Source organism: Palaemon carinicauda, chromosome 1 (assembly GCF_036898095.1).
Source record: "Palaemon carinicauda isolate YSFRI2023 chromosome 1, ASM3689809v2, whole genome shotgun sequence".
Classification (NCBI taxonomy): domain Eukaryota; kingdom Metazoa; phylum Arthropoda; class Malacostraca; order Decapoda; family Palaemonidae; genus Palaemon; species Palaemon carinicauda.
The window spans coordinates 250163052-250183956 of NC_090725.1; the positions used below are offsets into that span (position 1 = coordinate 250163052).

General features: G+C 47.4%; 1 protein-coding gene across 2 annotated transcripts in view; it reads right to left on the bottom strand.

Annotated features, from left to right (window-relative positions):
• Trs23 (trafficking protein particle complex subunit 4-like protein Trs23) overlaps positions 1–20905 on the bottom strand; it is a 174740-nt gene that overhangs the window by 101960 nt on the left and 51875 nt on the right. For both annotated transcript variants that reach the window (XM_068388980.1, XM_068388975.1), the window contains exon 4: positions 12222–12342. In XM_068388980.1, the coding sequence (XP_068245081.1) occupies positions 12222–12342 (121 nt within the window). The remainder of the gene's footprint in view (positions 1–12221; positions 12343–20905) is intronic.

A 20905-nucleotide genomic window follows, 5' to 3' on the forward strand; every position in this document is an offset into this window, starting at 1 on the left:
ATAGTTGGATCCAGCCACCAAATCAGATGACTCTTGATTTCTGCTGGAATGAGGAAGGAAAAGGAGTCCTCCTGAATCTTCCTGTCCCACACCCTTGATAGGAAGTGTTGAAGAGGTCTGAGGTGCAGTCTTCCCAGAGAGACAAACTGTTCGAGCGAGGAGAGGGTTCCCAGCAAACTCATCCAATCCCTCGCTGAGCACTTCTGTTGTTCCAGGAATTCCTGAACCTGCCCGAAGCACCTGGTCTGCCTTTCTTGGGAGGGAGAAGCCCGAAAACGAACTGAGTCCAGAACTATCCCCAAATAAAGAATTGTCTGACTCGGTTCGGTCTGGGGCTTCTCCTTGTTGATGACGAGATCCAGTTCCTGAGCCATCATAAAAGTCTTGCGTAGGTCCTCCAGACATTTCTCCTTTGACCGGGATCTTATCAACCAGTCATCCAGATATAGAGATACTCTTATCCCTTCTTGATTAAGCCATCCTGCCACGTTCGCCATTACCCTGGTGAAGACTTAGCCAGTGCTGAGGCCGAAGCAAAGATCCTTGAACTGGAAACACTTGCCCTGGATCATAAATCTTAGGAACTTCATCAAAGTCAGATGGATGGGGATGTGAAAGTAAGCGTCCTGTAAATCCAGAGACACCATCCAGTCCCTTGGATGTACCGCTGCCAGCACCAACTAAGTCGTCTCCATGGTAAATTTTGTCTTTTCCATAAAGACGTTCAGAGCGCTGACATCTAGAACTGGTCTCCATCCACCCGAGCTCTTGGGTACCAGAAACAGGTGATTGTAGAAACCTGGTGAAGGTAGTTCCAGAACTGGCTCTATCGCTCCCTTCTCCAGCATCTGGTTCACCAAATCCAGTAGACCCTCTTGTTTCACGGCGTCCGAGTACTGTGCCACTAAGGCTAGAGGTGTATTTGAAAGCGGAGGCTTCTTCAAGAGGGGGATCTTGTATCCCTCCTTGATGACCGAGAGGGACCAGGCATCCGCCCGTCTTTTCTTCCAAGCCTGCCAAAAAAGTGACAGTCTTGCTCCTACTGCTGTCTGGAGGACTTGAGCTTCATCTCCTGGAGCGGGACCTGAACTAACCTCTATTCGTTCTACCGCCCGTGTCCTGCCTTCTTCCCCTGAAGTCTGTTCTCGTCGGAGCTCTACCTCGAAAGGGCTGCTGAAGCTTCCTCTCCTCTCTCTTCAATAATGAAGGAACCATTTGTAAAGGCTTCCTTGTGGAGCGTGACAGGTGGTCTTGTGTGGCCTTTTGCGCAAGCGAAAGGGTAATGTCCCTGACAAGGGACTCAGGAAAAGGGTGCTCCAAGAGAGGGGCGTAAAGGAGCTCGGCCTTCTGCGCGACCGTAACTGCTCTGGAAGTGAAGGAACATAAAAGGGCCCTCTTCTTTAAAACTCCTGCGGAAAATAGGGAAGCCAACTCATTTCACCCATCCCTAAGAGCCTTGTCCATGCAGGCCATAATACTAGTAAGGTCTTCTGTATCTTCCAACAGTTCTGTTTTCCTGGCCAGCGTACCCAGAGACCAGTCCAAAAAACTGAAGACTTCGAAGGCTCGGAAAACTCCCTTGACGAGGTGGTCAAGCTCAGACATAGACCACATTACCTTCGCCGAGTTACGGGCATGTCTTCTGGAAGAGTCAACAATGCCAGAGAAGTCCCCCTGGGAGGAGGCAAGCACTCCCAGGCCTAGAGCTTCTCCAGTCTCGTACCACATGCCCGCCATAGACGCAAGTCGAGCTGGTAGAAACGAGAAGGTGGTCTTTACCGCTTGCCTACGCTCTTTCAGCCAGTCATCCACTCTAGCGAGTGTCTTCCAAGCCGAGATGGACAGCTTCATTTTGATGAAAGCCGACTGCCTTTTAGCCTTCTTCCTGCTAAACTGCGACCGAGGAGAACGAGGAGCAGCAGGTTGAAACTCCTCCCTATAAAGCTCAAGGAGGGAGCGAGAGAGAACCTTATAATCTGCAGCCGCGTTAGCAGGCTTATCCTCATCCTCTGAGATATCCTCTAGATCTTGCCCTACTTCCAACTCAGTCTCTCTTTGGGCTGTAGGAACTAAGTCTGAGGTTGCTTTAACAAGCCGATCAGTTTCTAATTGCTCATCTGCGTCCGAGAAAAGTAAATCGTCGGATGCGTCCTGTTGGCGAGGGCTGAATACGTCCTGACAGCGAGAGATGCGTGCGTCCTGGTGCCGCGCGCTGAAGGCGTCCTGACGTCGGGCGCTAGAAGCGTCCTTGAGGCAGGAGGAGGATGCATCCTGGCGCCGAGAGCTGGAAGCGTCCTTGCAACGAAAGCTGCATGCGTCCTCGCGTCGTGAAGCGGAAGCATCCTGGAGAGGCAGGCTGGAAGCGTCCTGGCGTCGCGAGCGAGAGACGGAAGCGTCCTGACGAAGAGAATCGTAAGCGTCCTGGCGGCGTGTTGAGGAAGAAGAAGCGCGGTACCGCGTGCTTGACGAATCACGCCGTGGTTCCCTGGGAGAGGAGTGACACTGTTTGTCCTGCAAGGGAGAGGTACTCCGTTCCCTCTTAGAGGCCGATTTCTTGATCGGTAAAGTGTCGTCCTTACGCCTGCCCGACTGGGAGGAAGGGCGGCTAAAAGCTGGCACCAGAGAAGACAGCTGCTTCTGCATAACTTTCATAAAAGACTTCGCGACTGCTGCTGGATCCTGCGTTTCTGAAGGCGATGGCTGCCGAGTAGCGCTGGTCGTAGGAGAAGGGTCTCTCGACGGTCTCTCATCACTTAATAGAAGAGGAGAATCCTCCTTCCTTCCATCTCTAGGCTTTGACCTCTTCGTTGGAACGGCGTCCCAGCCATCCCCGGAAGGAAAAGGTTCCGGGCTACTCGATAAGTGAAGAGCGAGAATGGATCTGGTCAGCTTGTTTCCACCTCCTCTTGGTCGGTCTCGAAGCTTCATACTGCCATTTGTGTCTAAGCGAGGGGCTCGGGGAAGACACCATCACTTCTGACACGCCTTTTCCGTGGCGGTCATGAGCAGCCTGGGAAAACGCAACAGGACTGCCTGAGGCGACGGCTGACAGAGGATGCGTACCTCTGACTTCCTTGCGGCCGTCGACGTACCTTCTCCCTTGGTCCTGGGAGCTTGGTAGAGGTCTAGACCTAGGGACGTGACAGGTTCGATCAGTCGCCACCTTCACTGCACTTTCACAATGCACTAATTACACCCTCACTCTTACCTTTAAAGGCTGAAAGCTTGTCTTTAATAGCCTTCAACTCAGCCGCCATCCTGGTGTACCGAGGGTCATCCGTAGATACCGTTCCTGTAGAAGGGGTAGGAGTTACTACCTCAGGAGAAGGTTCAACTTCTACAGAGGAATTAATTAAGGGATCAAATGAAATATCTAAACTAAGTTCACTAGCAGATTTAGATTTAGATCTCGAAGCCCTCCTGGCTTTATCTAACTCTAACTTACGCACACAGCGTTTCATACTTAACCATTCCTTCTCGCTCAAAACTTTACATTCCTTACACCTATTATCAAGTGCACATTCAAAACCCCTGCACTTCAAACAAACAGTGTGAGGGTCTACCGAGACTTTCGGTAACCTCACCTTGCATACCTCATTTACACAAACACGAAAAGGAAGTTTATCAGTCATCGTAACAAACAAATAGTTAAGGGATTTTGACGTAGGAAAAAAATCTATTTCTGGGCGAGAGACCCGTGCCACCCAGTGAAATGCTCCTTTAGCACCATTTCTAAGGTATATAACTGCTATATATTACCAGAGAAAAAAAATGCATAGGAATGCCAGGTTGAACCCAGCTCGCTCACCTATATATGGTGTCGATATAATACTGGGGCGTGATAATTCACAACCAGAGGCCTCACACCATTTAGATATCTCCTGTCAAAATCCCCGAACAGCGAGGTGCCGTTCAACATCCTACTACTACTAGCAATCCCACGCCAGTGACGACACTCCTTTATTAGCACGCAGCTTGCTAGCCGTATTTTGTCTTGTGTGTGAATTTCGCTGGTTTTTTGTCACTACATCTAAGTTAAGTACCAGATCTATGAGTTTTGAGATTTTGGAGGGGGCCTTGCCCCTTTTTGTTTATATTATTCAGCTTTATTATTCACGACCTTGCGTGGGTCTCTCATGGCGCTCGGCTCCCTCCTCTCTCTCTCTCTCTCGTTCGTTCTTAACGATTTTCAATAAGTACTCCATACTGATTGTTTCTCGTTATGAACCTTATGGATAGCCACGGTTCACACACCGTATTAATTTTATATTCAGTGAGCCCTCGCTACTTCGCGGTTCGACCATCGCGGATTCACCACTTCGCGGATTTTTTCATAACGCATGTATATACAAAAATCGCGGATTTTCCGGAAATTTCGAAAATACCGCGATGTGACCGATGGTGCGAGATTGGAGAAAGTAAGGAAAATTGAATCATGATTGATTTTCAATATACTGTAAATGAAACTTTGAGGAGCAACAAGGATATCATTTGTTAGAGAGAGAGAGAGAGGTAAGGAATGGGAGGTAGTGAAAAGTAGCCCACAGAGAGAGAGAGAGAGAGAGAGAGAGAGAGAGAGAGAGAGAGAGAGAGAGAGAGAGAGAGAGAGAGAGAGAGAGAGTGTGTGTGTGTGTGTGTGTGTTGTTTTAAATGTAACAAACAAAGAAATTTTATAGGTTATAACACATTGGTGCTTATGTAAAATCAACTGTATACTGTAGACGGTTTGAATAAGTTAAGAAATGGTATAAACGATACTTTGTTAGTGTATTCGTACACTCTCAAGAGCGGCAGCTAGACGTCAGCTGATCTAATCACAGCCAAAAGTAAAACAAAAAGAAGTCAACAATACTCGATTTTTAAAACACACCCGAAATTTAAAAACAAAAGTACACGCTTTCTTAATGTGCAATTAACTATTTAAAGAGTAGCAATTTTCTAGAATAAAATGATGTTTCCCAAAAATTAGTGGTTTGCTGATGAAACCGGATGCCGTATTTTTAGCAACGATTGAAATGGATGTAAACTCGGCATAATTTTTTCGTTTCGTATTTAATTGACACTAAGAAAACTAATTTTAGTTTCTTCATCTATATGTAAGTATTGTATAACACGGGGAGAGAGAGAGAGAGAGAGAGAGAGAGAGAGAGAGAGAGAGAGAGAGAGAGAGAGAGAGAGAGAGAGAGAGAGAGAGATAGAGAGAGAGAGAGAGAGAGAATGAATCAGCTGTTGTAATGGAGTGCCGTGTTTTTCTTTCGTAAGAATTTCATCGCCAGGACTATAACAACAACATACTGTACTGAACTTTACAGTATTATACAGACTACTGTAATATGATAAAGTAAAATATTTGTAATAACCTATTTTATATGAAATGGGGCTATTTTTTTTTTTAAATTTACATTTACGTACGTAAAACAACTCTCTCTCTCTCTCTCTCTCTCTCTCTCTCTCTCTCTCTCTCTCTCTCTCTCTCTTTCGTAAATTGTTTTCCTGCTTTGCTACGTATGTATGATTTTACATAGATACGGTAAATAATATTAGTAATAACATATTTTCTAAAAGCTTTTACTGTAATATCATTATTTATCACTTTCATCATGCGCGTTAAATGCCTTCGTTTGTTTACTGAGCGTACTTTATGACGCCGTCATTTCAGGCGGCGTCATAACGAAAAACATTTCATTTGGAAGTCCTAAGAAATATTAAGTAAAACATTGGTAGGTAATAACAAAATCAACATACTGTACTGAATAATCAATATAATCGATGCAAAAACTAACCTATACACAGATGTGTAAATGCGTTAGTTTCTTCATTATGATCAGAGATAAACGTAAACAAAACATTGGTTGCCATTTTTTATCGTGCTTTTTGGCGTGTTTAGGAAACGCATGATATAAAATCGCATTTAATATTTGTGCCTGTTTTAGTTTAGGGTACTGTAGTACATGCATTAAGTGTTCTGTACATTAAAGGGTAGTTTGTTAACAGTACTACGTACAAGGAAAGGTTTTAAAAGTCTGAATATACATGTGCGACCAAGATCTTGGAGTCGGTCTTCCAGGCTATCAAAGACGAGAAGCCTTTACCACAACTCAGGAAGACCGACTTAACCTCCCTCCTCTTTCCGGGAGACAGTGAATGTTGGCGGAATGCCCCAGCTACCTTTTCAGTAGGTAAGTTGAGCCCAGACTGTGCCTCGACGCAGTTCAGCGAACTGCTTCCCAAACTCCCGGAGTCTCTTATTAAATTAGAATTTGATTCTAGGTGCAGATTCGGCAGGTCTCTCAATTCGGTCACCCTTTCCGAATTGACCGTCGCCACTTACAACGAGGAGGACCTCCTTAAGGCCCTCACTAAGTCGTTACTGCAAAACTTCATGGCTGACGCCTATGATTTTGCAATCGCCAAGACCCGTTGTCGACGACACGTCCTCTCTGAAGCCACCATTAGGCACGAACCTAATAGGCTCATCAAAGCTCCAGTCTGGGGCCCGGATCTTTTCCCGGAGGATTTGGTTAACTCGGTCCTTAGCGAGGCAGCTAGGGCCAACCAAAACCTCAAAGTTAGATGGGGCCTCGTTCCAAAGAGGAAATATGAGCCTACTGGTACCCCAATCCGAGGTAGGAAGAGATTGAGGCCTTTCCAATCTTCCCAATTCAGGGTTCAACCAGTCTCAATCCAACCGGCTCCCCAAGGTCCCCAGCCTTCTACATCAAAGGGCCAACAGCAAGAACAATACGTCCTGGTCCCTCAGTCTCAGATCGCCTCGACTTCCTTCTCCCCCGCCTTTAACCCCATTTATGAAGCTCAGGGCTCCTTCCGTGGCTACCAGCATCACAGGGGTTCCAGGGGTGCCTTTCGTGCCCGAGGTAGCGGAAGGGGTTACCACCGAGGCAGGTCTTCCCGTGGAAGCAGAAGAGCCAAATCATCCTCCACCCAATGAGAAGCCGCAGGTAGGAGGGAGACTGTACTTGTTTCGAGACCGCATGGAAGTTCAGCGATTGGGCTTCCAGCATTATCTCCAAAGGACTAGGGTGGAGCTGGATACAGGGACCTCCTCCACCGAACAGCTTTTACCAATTGCCAACAGAAGAACTACGTTCCTTCACGAAAGATCTGCTACAAAAGAATGCTATCCAAAGCATACGTCGCTAAAGATTTCAAGGACGCTTGTTCAGCGTGCCAAAGAAAGGCTCAGACAAACGAAGGGTAATCCTGGACCTGTCTCGTTTAAATTCCTTCATTCGTTGCGACAAATTCCATATGCTTAACATCCTGCAGGTGCGGACCTTACTTCCCCGTGGGGCCGTCACCACCTTCATCGATCTTACCGATGCCTACTATCACGTTCCAATAGCAAGGCATTTTCGTCCTTTTCTGGGCTTCAAGCTAGGCAAACAAGCCTATGCATTCAAAGTGATGCCGTTCGGGCTCAACGTAGCACCCAGAATCTTCACCAAACTAGCAAAGACAGTCATTCAAGAGCTTCGAACTCAGGGGATACAGGTAGTGGCCTATCTAGACGATTGGCTAATCTGGTCAGACAATGCCCAGTATTGCCGCGTAGCAACGAACAAAGTCCTCACCTTCCTTCGACAACTGGGATTCCAAGTCAACTTCGAGAAATCCCGCCTGGTCCCGGAGACCAAGTTTCAATGGCTGGGACTACAATGGGACCTATGCTCCCATACGCTGTGCCTCCCCAAAGCCAAAAGGAAGGAGATTGCGAGGAATACAAGACAATTTCTCAGGGAGAAGTTGACCTCCAGAAGGAACCAAGAGAGGATCCTAGGTTCCTTGCAGTTCGCCTCCGTGACAGACATCGTCCTAAGGTCCAAACTCAAGGACATAAACAGAGTGTGGCGCTCCAGAGCAACCGCAAAACGCCGAGACAAACGTGCTCACCTTCCCCCAATCCTGAGAAAAAGTCTACAGCCTTGGACGAAGATCAAGAATCTCTCCAAGTCGGTTCCCTTACAACATCCGGTCCCGGGACTCGTCGTTCTCACAGACGCCTCCTTAACAGGGTGGGGAGGTTACTCCCAACACAAGAAAGTCCAAGGGTTATGGTCACCGGTCTTCCAACAAATGCACATCAACGTCCGAGAGGCCATGGCAGTCTTCCTCACTTTAAAACGTCTCAATCCAGCCAGGAATCTCCATATCAGACTGGTTCTCGACAGTGCGGTCATAGTTCACTGCCTCAACAGAGGAGGCTCCAGATCAGCCCAAATAAACCACGTCATGTAAGAATAATAACAAATGTGATTGCCAAAACCCCAGGTCAGTGTACGTCACCAAAAAAGAAGTCCAGTACAGCGACACAGGGAAAGCGAACGAAAAACTCCGATGGCGGACCAACGATGTTGTCAGTCCAACCGGCAGAGATGATCTGAGGAACAGAAAACGGGAATGATTCCAAGTACCACCCTGTAAGGGTTGTTAACCACCTAACCCCACAACCACCACACGGCGGTTGCCGCAAGTTTTGAAAAATTCTGCCGGACGTCGGAGACTATAGCTATATATACAGTATATAACTGCCAGGTAAGTTCTATTCATAAAAACATACAGCTAGTGTAGCGATCATACCTCCATCGGTTTGCCTGCCCGCCTTGTAGGCGGGGCTTGCTAACGTTCATAAACGTAATGAGAAGCTGGCAATGTTTGTCTGACCACCTTGCGTACAGGACTTGCTAACGTTCATAAACAACGAGAATTTGACAACGTTTATCTGGCCGCTTTGTGGGCGGAGATTCCTATTGTTCATAAAGGTAAGCAGAATCTAATACTGTTCCCTTGCGACTAAAATAAATAACAACATTGTAAAGGTATATATCACAAGCCCGTTGTACGAGCTCCGAAGAACTTTCCATTCGATTGGGCAACAAAGCCAAAGAAAAAAACCCAGAAGGATTATGTTTCACGAAACTTGGCGTCTAACGAGAACTCATTATGTGTAAAGGCACCCTGATGCATGCAACTGACTCAAGCAATTGGTAGTAAACAGTATTTGTGGTAATAACCCTGAAGTTTTGTCTTGGGGAAAGCGCATGCACCACGGGGTTCGTTTTAGTATTTTATAGAGGTTTAACGAACGCCCGTAGTTGTTTAAATCTTTTAAGGGACGAGAGTTACCCATTTAGAAGCGAAGTCACACATGAAGGGTTTGTTGTCCCATAAAACAAAGAACACAAACACTAGGCAGGTTTGTATAGGCTTACCGGCCAATGTAGTGGGAATCAGCGAAAACTGGCGATCATCTGCCAACGCTTGCAACCGCTCATGAAAGCCAGCGAGAGTCAGTGTGCCATCTGATACTAGCAAAATGGTGGCGAACTTTCAGAAATGCTAGCAAGCAAACACCAGTGAGAATCAGTGAATGAGAATTTGAAAACACCATCATTGAATCTTGCCTTTACAGCTAGACTCGGTAGCGGACGCTACTCTAGCGCCGATGAGGAGGGTTTCACAAACGCTTGAGTAGCGTGCGCTACCGAGTCTAGCCGTAAAGGCAAGATTCAATGCTAGTGTTTTCAAATTCTCATTCATTGATTCCCACGGGTGTTTTCTTGCCAGCATTTATGGAAGTTCGCCATTTTGCGAGACCCTCAAATCGGGCAAGCAAGGGTCTCGCAAACCCACCATGGGAACGAAAGCATGGTGAGGCTCTCGCAAACTCGCCATGGGTACTCAGGCGAGGCGAGGGTCTTACAAACCAGCCATGGGTACTAAGGCGAGACGAGGGTCTCGCAAACCCTCGCTTCGGGTACTAAGGCAAGGCGAGGGTCTTGCATGAGGCTAGTTTCACACGAGGCGAGGGTCTCGCAAATCCTCGCCTCAGGTACTAAGGCGAGGCGAGGGTCTTGTACGAGGCTAGTTTCACACGAGGTGAGGGTCTCGCAAACCCTCACCTCGGGTACTAAGGCAAGGCGAGGGTCTTGCACGTGGCATAGGTTTTTGCACTAGGCGAGAATTTCACAAGAGGCGAAGATCTCGCAAATTCTCGCCTCGGGTACTATGGCAAGGGTCTTGCAAACCCTCACCTCAGGTACTAAGGCAAGGGTCTCGCAAACCCTCGCCTTGGGTACTAAGGCGAAGCAAGGGTCTCGTAAACCCTCGCCTCCCTTATGTCATTCCCTCGAAAGGGAACGAAAAAGGCTGTGCTGAACTTGAAGACCAGGTGTTTCTTCCTTGGAGTTAGAAGCTATGAGGCACAGCCACAGAGAAGAGCTTGGCCTCACAAACTCTAAGACTAAGAGCTCTATCATGCCCAAAGGCACGGTGTGGCAATAACCTTGAAGAGCTAAGGCCTACAAGACTTGTCGATGGGAGAGGAGGCGGCCAGCAGTCGTCACCATCTACAGCAGACTCCAGAAGGAAGTTGCAATGAGACTCATTTTGTACCCACGGCAGTGGTGGGAAAAATTGTAAGCAATCACCAAACCCATTCGTTGAGAAACTCCGAAGAGCAAGAACGTGGCAAAGACGAATCCAGATTCTGCCGGAGGAATCCCCTGAAGGGAAAACTCCACAGATGAAGGTTATCTCTCCGGCGGACGGGAAAAGCAACCAACCTCTGTTGCCGCTGTCTTCAATTCTCCCAGCAAGCAGGGAGATTGTACAGTGGCTGGTGGAGGAGCTCTCTCTTGGAAAGGAAAGTTGTTCCACACCTGGTTGTGGTTAACCCTCCCTCATAAGGGAAAATTATCCAACACCTGGAGGCGAACCTCCGAGCAGTACTCTCTGCTTCCCGTCAACGAGCTAAGGTTCTGCCTCATCAAGTTGAAGGTCGACATCAATTGTTGACCGTGAAACGTACCTGAAGCTCGTTTCTGGGTTCACCCCGAAGGATTACCCAACAAGCCACTTTGAGGAGTTCTTATCAGCCACTGCTCATGCTCACCCAGCCGGGCCGCAGCCAAAGCAGAGCGTACGTTGGACGAGCAGCAGAGGTAGAAGCCAACGACCTCTTACTACCTTCCTTGCACGGGGAACCAGTGTAAGGGAGGCAGCTCAAAGGAAAAGGGACATTTCATTAAGCATTAGGCCAGTTGCTTTTAACTATAACCGGTTAAAATGGGTTAGCGGGAGAGAAAGACTAAGTCTTTACTCTACCGAGCCGAAATGAAATGTGATGATTAGTCGCTAGTGCTGGTGTGAGCGAGAGGGTTAACTTACCCCGCTGACCCCCTTTCTAGCAGTGGGTAGTTACACACCTGACAAAAAACACGAAGATTTCTTTACTGGAAGAACAGCAATCTTAAAACTACATTAAGATAGAGAAAAAATCCCATCAAGACAGGAGTTAAACAAGGAGACCCAATTCCTCATAAATTATTCACAGCATGCCAAGAAGTTTTAAAAAATTTAGATTGGGAAAATTTAGGAATTAACATTAATGGGGAATACCTTAAGAACTTAAGATTTGCAGATGACATAGTTCTGTTTAGTGAATCATTGTAGGAATTGCAAAGATGATAGAAGATTTGATTAGAGAAAGCATAAATGTAGAATTGATAATGAATACTGTATGAGTAAAACTAAAAGAATGTTCAACGAAAATGCAGACAACAATAAAGGTTATGGACGAAACCCTAGATTGTTAATGAACATACGCAATTAGGACCGACAGTAAGTGTTTTCCAAGGATATGAGACCAAAATTTAAAAAAAGGACTAGCATAGGATACATAGCTTTTAAAGAACAAAATGAGATTATGAAAATCAAAATTCCACTTTCTCTAAGAAGAAAGGTATTTAATCATATGGTCCTACCAGTATTAACTTATGCGCTATAAAATTGGAGCCTTATTAAAGCCTTAGAACATAAACTAGTCACAATTCAAAGAGCTATGAAAAGAATGATGATGGGGATAACAGAAAAAGAGCAACATGGATACAAGAACAAACTAAAGTAGAGATATTCTAACAAGTAATAAAAAGAAATGGACATGGCTAGGACATATAATGAGAATGACTGATAATAGAAGGACAACAAGAATAACAGACAGGTTCCAAGAGATTACGAAGCAGGTAGCAAGGTAAGGAAGAGAAGACGATGGATTGATAAGCTATGAAAATGTACGTGTATAGATTGGCATAGATACAACATAAACAGACAGGAGTGGAAGAGTATGTCTGAGGTCTTTGTCCAGCAGTGGACTAAAAATGGCTGATGATATACAGTATATGTAAATGTTACCAACAACTTACCAGTGAGTGTTTGAAAACAGTTCATTCTGAAAATATCAGCTTCAAGTACTTCTATTCCAGAACTTCTCTGCTCTGGACTTAATTGACAAGCCAATGCATATAGAGGATAAAACATGGAAGCCTGCAAAATAAAGTATTTAATTGTTTTTTATGCTGTAACTTAGTATAAATAAAAGGAAATTTAAATACTTTACTATAATATTCTGACCAAATTATCTAAAACCTGGTAAATTTCATCTTGAAAAGCTATTGTGAACTAAAAACAAAATTCTGATATGATTTATCATTTCTATATTCACCTAAATTTCAGTGCTTCTCTCTCAAAGCTCTTTAAATACTTATGTCTACCTTGCAATTAAAATAATTTCTGTCCTCTTTCCTTGTAAAATGCTTACCCCTCTAGTTAAGTATATAGTTAATCTTTTACTTTACTTTACGGGCTACTTTTCTGGTCCTATACAACAAGGGAACCCTACTCCCTACAGGACCTCCACAGTTATTTTATTGTGTTCGTTTGAAAGCATTTAACATTTCACACTGCATATTGCTTGTCAGCTGTCAAATCCACAAAAAAAAGAACAAGAAAGTTCTCAGTTTCTTCTTAAAATGACAAATTCGTAGGTAATTTGTATTTTTCCTAACTATACAAACCTTAGCTATTTAATATGGGTTATTACTTTCGGTGTAGCTGAAATGACGGCCATTAGAATTTTAACGAGGGCTTACTACCCCACCGCTAGTTAGCGGGGGGTAAGTAGGGGTAGCCTGCTTCCCCCCCCCCCCCACACACACACACACACCTGTGATGAGCTCACTTTGCTTAGAGGTAGGACTTCACGGGGGATAGGGCTGGCGGGCAAGTTTGATTAAATAGCTAAGGTTTGTATAGTTAGGAAAAATACAAATTACCTACGAATTTGTCATTTGTTCCGTAACTGAAATACAAACCACGCTATTTAATATGGGTGACTCACCCCTTAGGAAGGGTGGTAAGTCCCGGCCAGTACTGGCTTTTGGCTTTGCCCGGGGACTTAGTATCTGAGTGTGTCAGCACTCAACAATAAGGAGTCCCTACACCTCACTAGAACCTTGCTGCGCAAGGGCTGCGGCCTACGTAAGCTGTGTGTGAAGGTCTGAAGTGTAACTCGTCCTAGGAAGTTGACATGTAGTCCCTTAGAAGGCAACTTTAGGCTAGGACTCCCCCAATACCACCTCGTCAGGGTATGGGGACGTGACAGTATTATCTTAATACTCGGAACACAAGGAAACATGGTTTACCTGCAGTGGTTTGAGGTCAGCTGTGCAGAGAACCCAGGATGCTGCTTTCCCCAAGAGAGGGGAGGATGAAGAAAAGAGTAAGGGCCAGACAAATCTTTTCATTCATGCAGACTAAGACCAGGTAACAATGCCCTCAACCTTCTGCTAATTGTCCACTAAGGAGCTTGAGGTTTTAAACCAGCTGTTGTGCAGCCACCACAGGGCCGATAGAAAACGTATCGAGCCTCTTGTGGGTCACGTCGTGCAGGTAGTGGGCTGTGAAGGTCGTCTGATGCTTCTACACCCCAGCTTGAAGGACCAGCGTCACTGAGAAATTTCTCTTGAAGGCCAGGGATGTAGCTACGCCCCCTGACATCATGTGCTCTAGGGTTACATGACGGAGGAGGGTCTGGATTCAGGGACAGATGGATCACCCTACGAATCCATGCCGAGATGGTGTTCTTGGTGACCCTCCTCTTAATCCTCTCAGTGCTAACAATGTTTGCACCTGGGGACGGACTGTAGCCGTTCTTCTGAGATATAACCTCAGACTCCTTATTGGGCACAGTAGGAGAAGGTCTGGGACATCTGTTACAGAACGGAGACTTGAATCCGGAAGGAGTCGAACCAAGCGCCCGGCCCGCCCTGATTTTGAGTCTTAGCACCAAACCCAGGGACGAGTTTAAACGTTACCTTGCCTCCATACCCTTGCATGGGCGATGTCATATGAGACCACGAAGTTCACTGACCCGCTTGGCCGAAGCCAAAGCTAGTAAGAACACCGTCTCCCAAGTTAGGTGGCAAACTGAAGCTTGCGTAATGGTTCATAGTGAGGTCTCTTAAGAGACCTGAGAACCCGAACCACGTTCCATGGAGGAGGTCTCACATCTGACTGAGGGCAGGTAAGTTCATAAGCTCGTATGAGTAGGGAAACTTCCAGCGAGGAAGAAAAGGTCATTCCTTTGAGCCTAAGGCTAGACTTAAGGCCGAGCAATAGCCTTTCACTGCCGAGACTGAAAGGCGCATTTCTTCCCGCAAATACACGAGAAACTCCGCTATTGCTGGAATAGTGGCATCGAGTGGAGAGATACCCTTTCCACGACACCAACCACAGACGACTTTCCACTTTGCCTGGTAGACAGATGCGGATGATTTTCGCAGATGTCCAGACATCCTAATCGCAACTTGTTGCGAAAAATCCTCTCTCAGCCAGGAGATGCTGGATAGTCACTGGGCGTGAAGTCGAAGCGAAGCTACGGCTTTGTGGAAGATGCTGGCGTGTGGTTGTCTGAGTAGATCGTGTCGTGGAAGGAATTCTCTCGGAAGTTCCGTTAGGAATTGCAGAAGGTCCGGAAACCATTCCGCATGAAGCCATAGCGGAGCTATGATGGTCATTGAAAAATTGACCGATATTCTGGTCTTGTTGAGCACCCTCCTCATCAGACAGAACGGGGAAAAGGCGTACACGTTGATGTTATCCCACCGTTGTTGGGAGGCATCTTGCCTTAGCGCCTTGGGATCCGGGACTGGGGGAAAATACAGTGGAATCTTGAAGATCAGCGCTGTCGCGAACACATCCACAGTCGGGGAACCCCACAAAGTCAGGACTTTGTTGGCTACTAGATGACACAAAGACCACTCAATACTCACTATCTGAGACGCTCCGCTCAGATTGTCGGCAAGCACATTCCTCTTGTCTGGAATGAAACGCGCCGATAGTAGAATCGAGCGGACTTCGGTCCATCTCAGTATTTCTATTGCAAGATGGGATAGCTGCTTCGAAAAGGTACCTCCTTGCTTGTTGAAGTAAGCCACTACTGTGGTGTTGTCGCTTATCACCACCACAGAGTGACCTGCCAGGTATTGTTGGAACTGCTGAAGGGCCAACAAACCGGCCTTCATCTCTAGATGATTTATATGGAGGCACTTTTCTGATTCTGACCACAGGCCTGAGGTCTTGTGGTACAGAACGTGCCCCCCCCCCCCCCCCTTTCTTTGAGGCGTCTGATAAACAGCATTAGATTCGGGGGAAGGACGAGAAGATCCACTCCTCTTCATAGGTTCTCGTCTGTCACCCACCACTAGCGGTCCGTCCGTTCCCCAGGACCCATAGGGATCATGACGTCCAGGGAATTGCAGCCTTGATTCCACCAGGACTTGAGACGCCACTGGAGAGATCTCATCCTGAGGCGATCGTTGGGAACTAGACGAGCCAAGGATGAAAGGTGACCAAGGAGACGTAACCAAGATTGGGTTGGAAGCTCTTCTCGACTGAGGAAAGGGCTTGTGACCCCTCTCAGACTTGCTATCCTGTCGTCTGATGGGAAGGCTTTGTGGAGATTGGTGTCTATAATCATGCTTAGGCAAACCAGTCTTTGAGTGGGAAGCAGAGAGGACTTCTCGAGGTTTACCATGATCCCCAGATCCTGGCAAAGTCCTAGAAGTTTGTCTCGGTGTCAAAGAAGGGATGACTCTGAGTCTGCTAGGATCAGCCAGTCATCCAGTTAACGGAGGAGACGGATGCCGATCCTGTGTGCCCACGATGATATTAGGGTGAACACTTCTGGTGAAACCCTGTGGTGTTGTGGAGAGACCGAAACACAGCACCTTGAACTGGTACCCCTTGTGGTCTAGGCTGAATCCTAAGTACTTCCTTGAATACGGATGGACTGGGATCTGGAAGTACATGTCCTTCAGATCTAGTATACACATGAAGTCTTGCGGCTTCACTGCAACACTGACCGTGTTTGCGGTCTCCATGCTGAACAGAGTTTGCTTTAATCTGGACCTCTGCCCTAAGGGCCCGCCCCCTTGCTGATCCCCTGGCAAGGGAGCTAAATGACACCAGATTCATCCTCAGGGGAGGTAGAGATGTTGTGAACGGGACGCGATATCCCTGACTGATTACGAAAATCGTCCAGGAATGGGCCCCGAGTTGCTGCCACCTGTCTGCGCAACCTTGTAGGCATCACCCCACTGGCGAACATGCAGGGGGACTGCCAATCCTAGCGTTTGCGGCCTCGGCTGCTCCCTCTAGGATTCTTCCCTCCCCTGGAGGACATCTTGCCTTCCTTGTCCTTGACCGGAAAGGGCTTAGACACCACTGTCTTCGCTGCCGTTGTCTTGGTGGGACGTGGCTGCTGGGGTGCAGAAGGTTTATAGGGCATGAATGTCAAAGCCCTATGTAGGAGGGAGTCTTGGTGACTTCCTCCCCCTCTCAGCAGCTGGTTCCACGTCCTTAGGCTCAAACAGGTTCGTTCCCATGACGGAAGAATGTCTGAGCCTGTAGATTTCAGTGCTAGGGGCCTCCCGGTATTGTCTTGGAGTCCTTTGACTCCCTCCTGGGAGGGATGCAGGACTCCAACAACGACGGAGGCAGGCTCTTCTCCACCCTTATTCAAGAAGACTTTACCGCGCGAGGTGGGGTTTCCCACAATGGTGTGATGGGGGAACGTCTCACCTCACGTGACTCTCCTGAGGACGGGAAATCCTCGTCCGAAAGGGAGGGAGAAATGTTTGAGGGTGCCTGCCTCGAAGACTTACGAGGAGACAGCTTCATCCTCGGAGAAGTTACAGCGTCTGAAACTCCTCTTTTCCTCTTCAGGGGAGTAGATGCAGCCAAGGATTTGTGGCCCAACTCAGAGAGAAAAGGCTTGAAAGCCTGTGCTACCGCTCTGATTAGAGCCCCAAACCAGGGCTGCCGGCTGACGAATGCGCTGTCAGACACTTCCTCTGGAGGCGGAGTCGCCTGTAAGAAGAAAAAAGATAGGGAAGAAATGTCCCTGGACCTTTCTGGAACTTTCCCCCCTACCGGCAAGCGCGCTGTTCTGCGCTTGCGGGGGGGGAAATGCGGTGATGGCGCCCTTACCGCGCATTGTCCTGCAGCCTCGCGTGTGGGAGGGTATTGGCGATTGCAATGGGGAGCGCTGGCGCTCTCGCGATGGGGAATACCCGGGGCTCGCGCGCGGGAGACTGCTGGAGCGCGCGCGGGCAAGACTTCATAGAGTGCGCAGGAATCAGAATGACGTGCAGGATCAGAATGAAGAGCCCGTGCGGGATGTTGGCACGCACGCGCGTGCGGGAGTCCATCGGTTCCCACGCGCGGAAAAGATCGTCGGCGCTTGTGTGCATCGTCGGCGCTTGCGCGCGTAAGAAGATCGTCGGCGCTTGCGTGCGTAAGAAGGTCGTCGGCGCTTGCGCGTGAAAGAAGATCGTCAGCACTTGCGAGCGTAAGAAGATCGCCGGCGCTTGCGGGCGTAAGAAGATCGGCGAGCACGCACGCGCGCGGGAAACGATCGGTACCCGCGTGCGGACGATCGTCGGTGCTTACGCGCGTAAGAAGATCGTCGACACTTGCGCACGTAAGAAGATCGTTGGCGATTGCGCGCGTATGAAGATCGGTGAGCGCGCGCGCTTCACGCGCTAGTAGGTTGAAGGGTTAGCTGGCAGGACGATCAGAAACTGGGATGTGTCCTTAAAAAAGGGCGGGCATCCCCCGAGAGGACCGTAAGCAGGTCTGGTTTAAAGTCCAGGACCAAAGTCCTTCGTTGCAGCGCAAGTTTGCGCTGGTAGATCAGTAGGTCAGCTGGCAAGACGATCAGGAACTGGGATGTGCCCTATGGAAGGGCCAGCATCCACCGATGGGACCGTGAAAGGTCCGTGTTAGTGTCCAGGACCGAAGTCCAAAGGGCCACGTTGCAGCACAAGGTAGAGGACACAGGAAGATCTGCTTGATCCTCCGAGGTGGAGTCTCTATGAGAGACCTCTCCCGCGAATGAGAGAGGTGCCCTTCGTGGAAGAGACTTGAAGACACTCGTGGTGACGCCCCTTAGGGCCGTTGGATCAGCAAGCTGACCTTATCAGTAGCGATCCTCCGAAGAGGAGTCTCTATGAGTGGTCTCTCTTGCGAACGAGAGAGGTGACACTTCGTAGAAGAGACCTGAAGATACTCGTGGTGATGCCCCTTAGGGTATTTGGATCAGCAAGCTGACCTTATCAGTAGCGATCTTCCGAAGAGGAGTCTCTTTGAGTGGTCTCTCGCGAACGAGAGAGGTGACACTTCATAGAAGAGACCTGAAGACACTCGTGGTGACGCCACTTACGGCTGGTGGATCAGCAAGCTGACCTTAGTAGCAGCGATTCTCCGAAGAGAAATCTCTATGAGTGGCCTCTCTCGCGAACGAGAGAGGTGAACACTTCGTAGAAGAGACTTGCCAAGACTGTGCTCCACCCCTGAAGGAAGAGAAACTCAGCAAGGGGGGAGAAAAGTTTGGCCGCAGGGCAGCAACAGTAGTCGAAGGCGATGAATTTATTAAGGTATGGGGAGTTCTCGCTCTGAAAGGAGAAAACCCCACACCTGGGGAAGAAACCTCCCTCGGAAGGGAAGTTGTCCAACCCCTGGAGGCGAACCTCCATTAACGTTCTAAGATGATCTAAAGTGCTGGCATGTGGTCATGGGAGAACTTCTAAGAGAAGGGATAACGCCCATGATGACGTCCTCTGAGGGACAGCATTGACAGCAGATCCCCAGGCATGAACAGGACAGCTCTGCTTCGTTGGCACTATTTAGACGAACGAAAAAAAACTGCATAGTTAACTGGGGAAATAAAATTAAATAATTATTTTAACAGAAATTCCCAAGGGAGAAACTCCGAAGAGGAACCCCGAGGGAAAAAACATAAAATAAGAATTAAGTATGCGCCCACCTTCCAAGCGGGAGAAAGGGGGGGGGGAGTAACTGTAATAAAAACAGAATTATAACAGAATTATAATTATCTAATCATCTAAGAATATAATAGTGAGAACCACTGAACCCTCAAAGGGAAGTGTTCCCCACGGAAAAAGCTGAAAAGTTAAAATACAATTAGATTTCACTAAATATAATTGAAACAAACGGAATAGCAACCTAACTCGCAACGGGAAAGGAGCTACCGTAATAGTACGTAGTTGTAGTAAAGGTGAACGACCTCGAGTAGAGAGAGACCGTAGTCAAGCTAAAAAAGGCCACATTCCCTTCGCTGAGAATCCAAGTTTCCCGTAGGAAAAGAGGAAAGGCGAAGATAATACATGAAGGAAGAGGGTCCAGGCAATGACGATTCCCCTGCGGTGGCAGAGTTAACGTAAATATGCCGACGGGAAGACCTATGGACCCGAGAGGGAGAGGTCGTTCCACACGAAGAGGAACTGTGGTGGCCTTGCTACGCAAGTGTCATTGTTGTACATCACACACACATCACAAACACTGAAAAGAAAACTTACTACATTTCTATACCCAAATATATACATAAACTTAATGAATGTTTATATTTTTGGGCTCAAGCCATGGCGTCCTGATGGAAGGTTCCTGTTTGGTAGCTTCCTTGGGTATAAGACTACTAAGATATTCCCAGAGAATTTAACCACAGGTTATCACAGAATTCTAACTTCTGGAGCGAGTATCTCAAAGGTTTCCCTTTAAGACATCGTAATACAACAGGGGACACGCATGTCTGAACGTGCCACATAGCTATCTTCACCCCGAACAGAGTTAATGCTTCGGTGTGTAAGGACTGAGAATAGCTGGGAGCCGTTCCACAGCTAATCTCACTCGTGGCTACTACTGATACTCGAGACGTAAACAAACGGACGCCATTGCTCTGATGACGTCACGCCCGTCTTCATCCTTTGTTTAGTAGCTGCCCTACTTAAGACGGATTTTCCCTGTGTTATCTTTATCGCTTTGCATCTTCGCTATGTCGTTACCTTCAGCCTCGCCTTCTTCTGGAAAGTTGAGTACAAGGTTCCAGTATTGTTTAATTAAGCTCTGGCCGTAAAGTAAATATTACCTTTCGAAATAATTGATGCTTTGTGGCAGAGCTGTGCCTCTACCGGACCCGCCATTTTATGGCGTCGTTGTTGTTATGCATGTCTTATTTAGTTAGCCACAACAACGCTTCCGGCATTATATACTAATCGAATACATTAGTTTATTTAGTCTTCATAGCTAGGAACTTTTATATCGTGTTTAGACGCTTTTTATCGGTCATCGATTGACCTCATACCAGTCGGCTACTATAGCCCCCAGGCCAGGAGCCTACATACAAGTGTTCATGCATGATTTATTAGTGATCCTAGACTAAGTTATGAAGATAGTGGCATTATTATTTTACAATACTTTTGACAAGTGATGCAAATGTTTTCGCCTTCAGGGACCATATAGGGGATAGGCTAGTCAGTGATTCTTTCTAGCCTAACCTAATATTAGGCCCCCTATATGCTTCCTTCATCCCCTGCCTTGGCATTCCCTCTATTTAGCCTTGATCCCTTTTCTGAGTAAAGGGATTAATTGTCTAATAGAGTATATATCGCCTCTCTGTCCTCCCTAAAGGAATGAACCCCCTTTAGGGCTGCGTCTGAGAGTGAGGTTAGGCTAGCCTACCTCTATGGCT